Source organism: Rhinolophus ferrumequinum, chromosome 7, assembly GCF_004115265.2.
Source record: "Rhinolophus ferrumequinum isolate MPI-CBG mRhiFer1 chromosome 7, mRhiFer1_v1.p, whole genome shotgun sequence".
Classification (NCBI taxonomy): Eukaryota; Metazoa; Chordata; class Mammalia; order Chiroptera; family Rhinolophidae; genus Rhinolophus; species Rhinolophus ferrumequinum.
Window position 1 is genome coordinate 10,832,602 of NC_046290.1, and position 13,087 is coordinate 10,845,688.

Genomic DNA, 13,087 nt, shown 5'->3' on the forward strand with positions numbered 1-13,087 from the left:
TAGAAAAAACAAAGATGAGACATTTTGAGGCTACCTCTTGACATGAGTAAAATCATCTTCTAGACCAAAAATAAGCACATTAATTTATCGTTATGCCCTGTTCTATTAATCATCTCCATGCAGTCCTCATTACTTGGCATTGAAATTTTCCCCACAGGCAATTCAAGGAATGGTTGGTATTTTTTTCCCTAAAGTTTACTATAGGAGAGCTTAATCATGTCCAAAACGAAAGTAACATACTTCGATGTCATATTTTCTTTTCTGTAACAGATATTACCTTCAGTCTTAGTAGGGTGCAGACCAGAGTGAAGGGGCAGACAGGAAGTAAGGAGACTCATCCCGTATCCTTACGTGTTCTACCAAGCACCCTGTTTGAACAATGTCAGTATCTTTCCCACAGAGTCTAAGAACCATGCGTCACCCAAAGCTATACAATAAATTTGGGTACAGTTAGTTCTAATCTTGTTGGCTTAGCATTTTTCCACGTCTTACTATTTCTCAAACTGCTGAAAAGTCTTATCTAGATCTGAAAATGACTTTAATAGAAGCCATGGCACTATGACAGAGAGTCTACCATGAAAGATAAAGGAAGACAGTTTGGGAGGGGACTGAAAGGTGGTTTTGCATTCAAGTTTTTCTTCCAACTTCCAGGTTTGAGCTTGGTCATGCTGGATCCTAGAGAACAGAATGTGGGCAAGGGCTGTCACTCCTATGTAGTGTGTCTTTCTCCAAAGGACTGGGGGTTCCCCTGGAAACCTCCCATCTACTTGCCCCCACTAAAACAGTAAGGGTGAGATGTTATCAAGAAAAGGAAGAATGAGAACAAAGGAGGATAAAACAAATATTTACTAAATGCTCAATATATGCCTGGCAAATCCTATGCTCTTTTCTACTCTACCATAAGCTTTTTATTTTCTTTATTTTTTTTCCTTTAAGTTATGCATTGGCCACTTACATACATATTTATATTAAAATTCTACAAATGTAACATAGAAAAGAAGTTAATACAGGGGAGGGAGTGAAGAGTAGAGAAAAAAGCAAAAGCATTTCCTGTGGCTTCTTTAGTATTTTTCCACAAGAATATAAGTAAAATCCCCTGATATTTGTGAGAGATGTTATCCTTCTTAACAACTTTTTTTTTAACAGGCTGAACAAACCAAGGCATGTAAATTTCCTGAAATAGTTCCTGGTTTATTTGAACTATTCTGTAACTCAGAGTCATGGCACAACTGCAAATCCATATATATAACAAAGGAGCGCCCAGGAGGTTCCTGAAATAAGAGTTAGATGCATATGAGGAGGGCCCCCCCCATGCCCAAATTAAGCCTTGACCACTTGCACATAATTAGCATACCAAAATGAGAAACAAAACTAAAAGGCATATTAAGGAATTGAAATCTATTACTCCAATAGGGATACACTGCCCAGGTGTCAGCACTCAAAATGAACTGTTTCAAAGAGATGACAACTGGCGAGATCAGGTTGTGAGACGGTAGTTTGCAGAGTGCACCACACCTAAAGGAAGGATGGAATAAGAAACGTCTCCTCAGTAAGTTCTCTCTGACTCTGTCCAGAAAGTAATGCTTCCAGGTTTTTTCACATCTTCCCATGCGACTGCTTCTTGTCCATCTCTACTTATGTGGGGCTTCATTTGGCTAAATCACGCAGAACAGCTGCTGAATGATGAGTTGTGCTCGCAGGGAAGACACTGTCAAATATCCAAGGATACAGAAAGCACCAGCCACACGCAGTTTTTCTTGGCTGAGTCCTCACTGTCTGCCATCCATTTACTTGTAATTGTAGACGATTATCTCCTCATCAGTCCACTCCCTGCCGCTCAGAAGGGTCGGAAGCACTCCAGCTTTGCTCTCAGAGTCATCCCATTCTACTCTTAGAAGGTCCGAAAATAGAAGGAAGCAGAGTTTCCTTTGTTGCAATCTCTTTAGCAAATATCAGTCACATCACAGCAAAGCCACACACCAGGCAAAGCAGGAAAGGAGCAAGGAGGAAATGGTCTGTTCTCTCGCTCCATCTCCCCGTGCTTGAGTATTGCATTCACAAGTGGAAAATCATTATTGAAGTTATGTTACAACGGTACACAGCCCTCATCAAAAAAAAAACCCACGTCACCTTGTTTTCAGCCAGGTGGCAGATTTCACACCAAAAAAAAGAAAAAACATTATACCCAGTAGACATTCTTAGCAGCTCATCTATGCCTATGATCATACAGTAAAATGTCCAACAAATTATTTGAATTCTCCGAACAAACACTAGATGAAATCCTTCAACCAGTGACAACCTCAAAAAAGCAAGTGAGTCACACATGGGTAATTTCACATGCAGAGTCATTTTTCATGACATTTTAGTTTTTGAAAAGAGTAGATATCTCTCACTGGAAAACTTTTTATTCTAGATTTTTAAAAATAGATCCCACTCTTAAGGCTTTTTCCTATGGCCTAAGAATTGGATATATTGGCCCAGGCAGAATCAGAATAGGATTATTAGAAGATCAATTTAAGAGCAAGTTGAAAATTGACAGCCAAGAGACGGCTAATGTATGAGCAATGAATGCAGCTTGATTTCCTTAAGTCGTTTTCGCACTGCAGAAATATGACCATGACCCCTATGATTCTGTCTACCTTACTAAACTACTCGTTCGTTCATTCATTCATTCATTCATTCATTCATACCACACATGTTCGTTGGATGCCTACAAAGTGACCACGAAAGTGAGTCTCAAGCTGTACTGATCTGTGTTACATAATTTATTCTAAAATTTGTCCCCCTCACTACTCCTATGCCTGTCCTCCTAGAAGGCAAACCCGGAAACCCCAAGAAAACTAAATCAATATCACTGCGATACACTGGAAAGGGGAAAGCACACCTTAAGGGCAGCAGAGAGCCTGGGAGGACCTGTTTACAGGATGGATCTAAGCGCATTCCAAAACTCACTAAGATGAGAGACGGTGGCCTGTCCCAGAGACACCGAGGGCTTATTGAGATGTCCCTGCATCCTGCTTTGGACTTAACTAAAACTACTCCTGGAAATTTAGGATTGCAGTCTGATATAACTAAGAAACTGTTTAGAAGAAACAATGGTTTTAATATTTAATATTAAGAAGCTAGTAGTATTTTGTTATGGAGCTACAATACCATTTCCTAAACGATAAAAGTTTATGATGATTCCACTCAAAATTATAAAGAAACATATAAAAATTTTAAAACACTTCACCCATTTAATCTTCTCAGGTCAGAAAACACCTAAGTCCATGTTACTATGCCATTTCTTTAAATCAGGGGTTGGTAAACTACCACCAAATCCAGCTCACCACCTGTTTTTGTGTCAGCGATGGGTTTTTAAATTTTAAATGGTTAGGGGAGGAGGGAATCAACAGAAGACTACTACTTCCTGACACGTGACGGTTATGTGAAATTCAAATTTCAGGTCTACCAGTAAGGTGTTACTGGAATACAGCCATACGCATTTATCTGTGCAGTGTCTCTGACTGCTTTCCTGCCGGAACAGTAGTCAGGATGGGACCCTCAAAGCCTACAGTACTTACTATCTAACCGCAGAAAAGATTTGCTGACCTCCAGTTTAAATAACAAGAAAAATGTTATCAAGTTAAGATATTTTGGAGCCATAACAAGGTTCCGCTACTCAATGGCTGTCAATCAGTCTGCCCCCTTGATTTGTTTGGTCAATAGGTCTGCCCAGATCCACCCAGGCAGGGGTTCTTTCTTCTACAGGCAGCTGAGTGGGGAAGACTTAAAAGAGCAAAGAGAAAGGTGTCAAGAAGGAAGTACGCTTAAAAAGAGCTGGAAGAATGTAGAAGAGCAGATACAAGTGGAGAAGAAAGTACTGGAGGGTATCATCCATGGAACTTTGCCCCCAGTCCTCTTTCCAGAAAGGGTAAAAGCAAACACCAGCACACAATTCCCTAAATGGCCTCCATCTCTTTTTACAACCTTCTCAGAACCATGTGACTTTGAGATAAATTGTAAAATCACGTGGCCCATACAGTAAATAAGATCAGATGGCTATGAGTAGTAGAGTATAATTTACATATTTTATTCAGTAGAGAGTCATTCATCTGTTCTAGTGAGTAAAATGAAGATTCATGGGTTTTGAGAATTAGTAAGCAAATGAAACAAAAATAATTTCAAAGGCGAGCAAACTGCCTTGTATGTGTTCTTTATTTTGACATTTTTAATTACCTATAAAATATGCTAGTAGATGTATTTAAATACTACATTCTAACATTGTTTCTCAGCTATTCAGGCATGGTAATGAAAAGCTTCCCTTCAGCTGGTCATTTGCTATTAAACCTACAGAGAATGTTAGCAACAGAAAAAGTAAACGAGTGGCTTACCATGTCACCAGGTTGTATGTACGTAGACATTTTAATCCATGAAATGCAAATGCCTTCAAGTATTTCAGATGACAGCATGCAATGCTGATAACATCCATGCTCTGATGTTCTCTTAATACATTTCCAAATCATAGTCAATTTTCAATGATAAGTTGTCAGCTTCTCCTAGTGCATCAGTTCCATCATGAGAATGACTTAATCACTTCTGAAGGTGAAAATACCCCTTTCATGGCAGAGCCCCATTTAGGAAAATAATGTCTACAGAGTGCTCAAGAAGTTAATTAAAGTTCTATAAAGACTTTACAAATACACCTTAGAACATTTGCCAAGATGAACCTACCTCGTGCCAACTTCCCCTCTAATTCAAAACTGTCATGATGAAACCCAAGGGTTTAAGAATATGGATAAAAATAAAAATACTCTCAAACCATTCTCCTTCCTAAGAGACTCTCCAGTCATTCTTACTGCTATGAGAGCACCTGCTGCTGACAGCACATTCTAAGTGTTGAAAGGAAAAAGCAGTAAGAAGCCTAATAAAAATGTTACAGGCTGTAAAACTGGCCAAGGGCCTAATATCTGTAAAGCGTATATGGCCTACATGCAAGTCTCAATCCCATCCCAGACAAGTCCCTTTCCAGTCCTTTCGTCTGGTGCTCTGAGTAATGAAGGAGGAGAGAAAGGTGATGGACGCCACTGCTCATGAGCAATGTTTGGCCACCTGCCTCTGCCCCTTTGTGTTTGCCCCCATGGATCTCTGGGGCTTCCCCACCTCCTGCCAAACAAAGGCCAAGCAAACAATGGCAACCTGAGGAAGCTGAAGAGCACTGCCTCGTATGTGGCCACCTACAAAAGCATCTCATAACTCCAATTGTGATCTCCAACCCACGGGGAGGAGCATCTGGAGAGTAACGTTCTGAGATCACTACTTTCATTACACCTGACTTTTAAAATGCTGACTCATTCATTATTTATGGTACCAAATTTGGTCAGAAACTGAGATGGGGATCTCCCAGAAAAAGGGAGTAAAAATCCAGGGATAAAGAATGGTATGAAAAGAGTCATCATTAACTTTACTTGGGTCACAAGAGACTAAAGAAAACAATAGGGACTGGTGAGCACTGTTGCGTTAAGCAACTAAAGGTCCCCATTCGTTTGAATATGTAATAATAATCAGAGCCAACATTTAAATGGCACCTACTATGTGCCAGGTACTATTCTAAGCTCTTTACATATATGTACATATTTAATCCTCAAAACAATGTATAAAATAGGTGCTATTATTATCTTTTAAAGATTAGTTACCTGAGGCACAAAGAGTTAAGTAACTTGTCCAGGGTAATACAGCTCTTGCCCTCCACTTACATTATATTTTTCCATGTTTAGGCAGAGTAGTCCGTCTCTTACAGCAAGTTTGAAGTTTCCAGTACAATACTTTACCTAGTAAATGTTATCTCTTCAAGCATCCATATTTCTCCACAAAATATTGAAAGTATTCACAAACCTGAATACAGCTTAATTAGTTTATAATGTCACCAACACTTCAAAATAAGTTTGATTGTACATGTTCTTACTTTTCACAAGTTTTATACTATACTACGAGATTCAAAACAGAATTGGCTTTTACCCTTAAAATATCATTAAGGCATCATCTTGAATACGTTCATCAATAAAATAGATTCCAGAAGTAGGTAGGAGGAAAATGCATGTAAATGACTTCGAATGTCTTAATTAACTCCTAGTGCTAACGATACAGCAATCAGGGTTTAACTACGTTAGGGAGGATACATCAGTTTTCTACTGGCTCATGGTGTTGAGCATCACAACGAAACGGGGAGGTTTAGACCCAAACTTTCAAACATTTCTAATCACAATGAGGAAAACAAGTAAAACTAAGGTTTTGAGACTCATTGCACGTATTTCCCTCAGACACACACACTTGCTTCCTGGCTAACTGGCCCTTTCCCGTCTCTGTCCCCGTGTCCCGCTGAGCACCAGGAGGCACATCACAGTGATAATCACTTCTAAAAGTACTTGAGGATATGCATCAAGCACCTCTGATGGAGCCGACCTCCCATACATTTTTTTAACCTTCTTGATTGCTGAGCCCTGGGAGAAAAATTATGGGAAAGGTCTGCCGACCAATTTGGACTTGGTGAGGACCAAATGCAACAGACCTGAAAATGTCATTTCCAAGGTTGGGCCTTAAAGAGATCCGTATGTAACTTCCGCTTTCTTGGAATGAAACCATCATATTGTGAGATGTCCAAGTCACTAGAAAGAGAACTGAGGCACCAGCTGAGAGCCCCAACTGAGCTTCCAGCCAACAGCCAGCAAAGAACAAGTAAAACGAGTAAGCCACGTTGGATGATTTAATCCAGTCAAACCTCTGGATGATTACAGCTTCAGACTATATGATGTCACACGTGGGAGGAATCGCCCGGTCAACCTCAGTCAACCCAGGCCCTTAAGAGATAATAAATGATAATTGTTTAAACCACTACATATTTGAGATGGTTTGTTTTGCAGCGAAAGATAGTCAAAGCCTTTTTAGACCATCTTACAGACCAGGCTGAAATCAGTTCCTCCTTGACCTAGAAATGTCAGGGCAGCTATGATGGAGCTGATAAGAACACTTGCCAATATGGGGCACTGTGGCTAAGACCATGGATCTCAGAGCCAGACTAAGTTGAGTCCTGGCTTTGCCTTTTACTAGATATGTACCCAGCAGAAGTTACTTAACTTTCCTGTGCCTCAGTTTCCCTTTGTGTAAAACAGAGATAATATCCCCTACCTCATAGGCTTGTTATGAAGATTAAATATCAGTATCAGAACAGTGTCCGACACAGAGTAAATCTTCAGTAAATATTCTCTCTTAATGTTATTATTTATTCTCTATTCTGTTTTACATCCAAGAAACCACCTGCTAAACGCTATGGGAAGGCTCTATACTTGAGACAGAGGGATATGGCAAGTGAAGGAGAGGCCATAATATGCTTCCGAGTTGATCCTGCTCCATGAGGAAATGGATCTCTGCTATGCCATAACGCATGCATGTGATAAATGCTAAATCCAGCTGGCCTCAAACCAGCAAGGGAGAAAACCAAATATCAGAACTAGCTCAGTTTATGGGTTATCTATAACAGAAACGTCAGGCAATTAGTCAAACTTTATCCCACAATAAACTACTCCTAGGTATAAGAATCCACACTTCGGAAACTTTATAACTGATTTCTGTTCATTGAAAGTACTGAGCTTGAAACTTATATAATGGATTAACTAATGTCACCCCAATAAATTTAATTCAATAAAAATATATATGTGGGGGGGAAATAAACAATAAAAAATAAAGAAAACACACACAACGAAAGCTGAGCTTTATGTACATATAACGTAGTCCTGGTAAGTGATTTTCTCTGGCATGATCTGGGCTATCATCACACTCCTATCAACTTTCTTTTTCTTTTTTACCCCTCCCCTTCTTCTGCCTCCTCCCCTCCCCCCGGCCCTCTGGTTCAAGCTGTTTCTGTCTAGTTGTGTAGGACGCAGCTCCCTGGGCCCATGCTGGTGTTATGAGCCTTATGCTCCCCCCGACTGAGGCAGTCGGTCACCAGTCCTCAGTCAGCTGCTCACGGCAGCTCAGGGCAGCTGTCGCCAGCTGCCGGCCGCTCACAATGGTCGCCGGCCGCTCACAGTAGCCCACCGCAGCTCACCGCAGCTCAGGGCAGCCCTGCTCCAGGGAGAGCCGTTGTTCACAATCTTAGCTGTAGAGGGCGCAGCTCACTGGCCCAATAGAACAGGCAACCTGGGTGTTAGGAGCACGGCGCTCCAACCACCTGAGCCACCAGGCCGGCCCAACTTTGTTTCTAAATATTATTTTCTAGTTCATTGCAATAAATAGATCAGGTTACAGATCATGGTGGTATTTGCATACGTCATAAGGAGTAATCTTAAATGTATTATTAATACTGGGTTAATTTATGGTTGTTGGTTGTTTTGACTTTTTGGCCATAATATATATATTTATACTTTTATAAAGTATATACATATATATATATATATATATATACACTTTGGGAAATAGCTATTGTTAAAATAATTATTACTTTTTTTTTAACAAAGCAAAACATAGTGGTAATCATTCATTTTGTGATAGGATTAGAAATAGTAAATTATATTTTTCCAAGCCCTTTATCTCTTCTCTATTTTAAAATTACATCAAGGATCTGCATCTATTTTGCTTCAAAAGTAATCATCCCAAATGAATTAATATATAGTGTTCATGAGTTAAAGCTTTTGAAATACTTAGCATTCTCTTTCAGCTCTTGAACATGTGACCATAGCACTTCTCATGGGATTTTTCACTGGAGCCTCAAAGCTCTCCATTTGTCATCGCCATGTATTTCTATTCATAAAGTTATTGCAGATTCAACTGCACTACTCATATCCTGGTCTTTGGACATGGTTCCATCTGTTTTTCAAGACAATATGATGGATCCATAAATTGATAACCAAGTAGCTCAATCAATTAGAGGTTCTGGGAAAGTATGTCAGGTTTATGCCTGTCTTCAGCGTGATAACATCACTCATTCACAGTGTTATTATTCTTTCCAAATTATTTATAAGCCTTAGGTCAGCTTGAGAAAATTCATAGTTTCATTTCATGCCTGTTAATCATGCCTTAAGTGGTGGCTATCAAAGATGCAAATTAATTGCAAATTATGTGAAGGATGTACAAATTAAAAACTACAAAATTTAAATTATTGATATAGTAGCAATTCAGTTTCCAGGTTCCTTCTGCAAACATAATTTCACCTATTTTATACTGCTCAATGCAAACAAACTTTGGTAATTTAAATAGAAACAGGGAACACTAGATTTTATGACTTTCTTGCCTCCCAACTTTTCAATTCCCTCTTCCTTTTCCTTCCATTACCTCCTTTGTCTGCTTTGATCCCTACTCTTTTATGTCTGCTTAACTTCAGCCCCATGTCACTACCAGATCTTGTCAATTACACATTATTCTGCCTTAGTTTAATATGTCTTCCTTAGTATTTAGTATTTCACATTACACTAATCTTTTCAAAGAACTGAATTAGTTCCACCATGACAAAAAAACCAACAGCTTATTTTTCCAAGGGCATTTGCAGGTTTATGGGTATTCTGATTATACACAATAAGTTTAAGAATACATATAATTTCAGTAGTATTATTGAGAGTAATTGTTAGGAATACTTCTGCATCCACTACATAGCTGACCATAGCAAAGAATGAAAGAAATCAAAATTTAACTGAAAAATCCTCCTATGAAAAAGAAAGCCTGATTAAATGAAAACAGTGTTCAGATGAGAACTAGATTATCATAATTGTTCTTTGAATAATAGGTTCAAACAAAGTTTCCATCCTAGTAAAGTTTTGCTTTACTTGCATCTGTTTTTCCATAAATAGAGCCCATCCAATGTTTCAAAGCTTAAATTAATAAAATATTACTAAAATAAATCGTGTAACATTTCTAATTAATAAAGTTGATTTAACTGGAGTATAAGACATTTTACCAACTTGCCCTTTTAGAAACAAGATGGGTGTAATTTCACCAGCAAACAAATTAATACAGGAAACCATTTGAATAAATGTCTTTTGAGTTTCTCAGATAAAAATGTCACAGATTTTTCAAAGCACATCTTTACAAATTCTAAATCTTGGTTTTACCGTAATTTGCATGAAATATTTTCAAGTACCATATGTAAATATCCCTAGTAATATCTAAACTCAAGTGCACTTATGTTTAGTAAAATTATTTCAGGGGAAAAAAAAATCACAAATGTTTACCTGGCAAGGTTGTTTCATCTTAATGGCTATGACATGGTATCTGTAACAGCAGAGTTCGCAGGTCCAGGAACCCCTCTCACTGATCCACTTTAGCAGGCAGAGTTGATGTGTATACCGAACTGACCCATCACATCGGCAGGGGTTCAACAGCTCCCCCTGAAAAGAAAACAGCTCAGTATGAATATTTATGTTTGTGTTTCTATTTTAAAAATCTAACACACTTGCTTTCTTTTCTTTCAAAGCCATTTTCCAGAAGGATACAAGTATCAAAATCTAGTCTAGAAAATGAAATTAAATTTGTATACCTCTGATGGGAATGAAACTAAAGTTTTAAAACTATTTCAAAGACATTGCTTAGAGTTATGACATATGTGTTCTACCAACATACAAAATGTCTTCAAGATATAGCTCCCAATACCCTTGGGGGAAAGCTGTACTATTAAATCTCTTTAATAACTTTTAAGTGGATGGTCAGATGCATTTCCTCTGCAGTTATTCTTAATCATTGCTAAAGAAGAAACGCATGGCATCCCAGAAAGTAGCCTGCAATAGCATTACGCTTTTATTTTTTTCTAAATGTAGGATCATAAATATTGACTGAGGGCACTACATTCTTGAAAGCCTGCATATTCTTACGCAATTTCCTTACTTTTAAAAATATTAAACCTAATGTTTTCTCAGACCACACATTTTATAGAGAGACATATCCTGCTGTCTCCGTGACTACTCGCATATAAGTTTGTATGCAGCTCTAATGGAATTCACATTTTAGAATTGTGTTTCTACAAAATATAAAGCACACAGTTGCCTAAACAACCTTTCTTTCACAAGGCCAAAGTACATTCCTATTTCTCTTATAAAACTGTAACACGCATTTCACATCACTGAGATCAAGTGATCAAATTTGCAATACGGGAAGATGTTGCCCTTTTGGTTTTGACATGACTCACCCCAGTTTGTATTCTAACATGATCTGCCTCAGGTTACATGTGTAGAAAAAGGATATAGGTCTGTTTCTATGTATAAACCAAAATCCATTTAGTAAATAAAAGAGATACTATTTCTATATGTGGCATTAGAATTAAAGCACCTGAGGAATGTGTAGCTGCAACACCACAGAGGGGGAAAAGTGCAGATCAAATTAAAGCCTGTATTCGCCAGCGGGACATTTTCATCTGCCTTCACAGAAAGGGAAAGGCGAACATAGACCAGACAGACGCCTTTCACTTGGCGGGACCAGACTAGCCACACAGTGGTGCAAGCAGGCGGCGCGCGCTGTCCGTGGTGCTGAAAGGTCGGCCGCCGCGCGCGAACCGAAGGTCTCGGACCCGCGCCCACCGCCAGCTGCCCAGCGTCCTGCGGGCCGTACCTGCTCAGCGCCCTGGAAGCAGATCTTGCAGATGGGCTGGTGGTGCTGGTGCTGGTGCCCCGAGCGCTGGTCGCCGCCGCTGCTGCTGCTACTGCGGCTGCTGCACACCGAGCGCGTCTCGGGCTGGTCGCCGGCGCCCCGCCGCTCGCCCTCCCCGCCCGCGCCGGCCTCAGGCACCCCGGGGCCGCCCTTCCCAGCCGCTGCCTCGGCGACCGCCGCCTCCGGAAGGCGCCTGGGACCTTCTCGGGAGTCACCAGCAGCCGATAACTCCTGGCCGGCGGGCGGCAGGGGCGGCAGGGGCGGCGGCGGCAGCTCGTCCGCGCCCCTGCGCCGCGGGACCACCGGCAGCTCGTCTGGCCCCGCGGGGCGCTCGGGGGACGCGGGCGGCGGCGGCAGGTAGCTCGGGGTCGCGGGGACCGAGGTCGGCTCTCCCGGCGGCGGCGGCAGCGGCGGAGGGGGAGGCGACGGGGGCGGCTCGGCGTCCCGGCTCTCCGCCCCGCGGCGCCGGCTGCCGCTGTGGCCGCCCTCAAAGCTCATAGTGGTGCCACCGCCGCCCTCCTGCCAGTCCGGCAGGGCTGGGGCTGCCGCGGAAGGGAGAACGGCGGGGGTGGGAGGAGGGAGGGAGGGAGGGAGAGAGGGAGGGAAAGGGTGGGGGAAGCACTGGGGCTCCATGGGCTGGGGGGCGGGACGGGGAGGGGACGCGGAGGGCCCGGCGGCGGCGGCGGAAAAGGCTGCTGCTCCGCGGAGTCGCCGGCTCGGCTCTGACGGAGGCGGCGCGGAATTCGGCTGCGCGTGAGAGCGGCGCGGTGGGGGGGAGGAGGGAGCGGCAGGGCGGAGGGGGTGTTCTGGGGGAGGGGAGGTGTGGGGGGTGCGGGTGCGAACCTCGCGCGAGGTGCGAAGAACACCGGCCAGAATTCGGAGGCGGGGGGATCCCCCAACCGCCTCCTCGGACCCCGCCCCGGGGCGTCTCACGTCGGTTCCGGGGCGGATTACCCCTCTGCAAACCGCGCGGCACTGCGGCTCCCGTGAGCGGGCAGGGGGAGGGGTCGTAGGCTGCGGGTCCAGGAACCGTTACTGGGTGGGCAAGTGGTGTCAGGCGGCGCTGCGCGGGGTGGGGCGGAGATGGGTGAACCCGAGACCCTCGTGGGAGTGCGGGCGCGTGAGGCTGGTGCCCTGTTCGCGCCGGAGCGGGTAGAGCGGGGGCGCGGGAAAGGGCGCGCGGATCCTGGGGAAGGTAACCGCCGCCGCCCAGCGATTGCTCCTACCCCTCGCCCTCGAGAGCACCCTCACTGAGCCACCAGAGCGCTAAAACAGAAGTCTCTGGAACCTATGTCCTCCCTCTATCCTACTCGCCCCCCTCTCTCCTACAGTGAGTATCCCGATTTATTTGTAAACACCTTGGATCATTTCCTGGAGTGGTTCCTCCTAGGGAAACCTGGTGCCACGTTCTGTGGCGGGTGGTCACTTTCATCCCTGCTGTATAAAGGACTCAAGTGACACCTCTCCTTCTCCCTTAGAA

The 13,087-nt window shown here is 42.8% G+C and overlaps 1 protein-coding gene across 1 annotated transcript in view; it reads right to left on the reverse strand.

The window, feature by feature from the left end:
* Window positions 1-12,325, reverse strand: part of MARCHF11 (membrane associated ring-CH-type finger 11) — a 95,291-nt gene extending 82,966 nt beyond the window's left edge. Inside the window, exons 1-2 of the mRNA XM_033110778.1 lie at window positions 11,569-12,325; window positions 10,200-10,355 (exon numbers count right to left, since the gene is read on the reverse strand). Of these exons, the coding sequence (XP_032966669.1) occupies window positions 10,200-10,355; window positions 11,569-12,240 (828 nt within the window). The 5' untranslated portion in view covers window positions 12,241-12,325. The remainder of the gene's footprint in view (window positions 1-10,199; window positions 10,356-11,568) is intronic.
* Window positions 12,326-13,087: the final 762 nt, after the last annotated feature.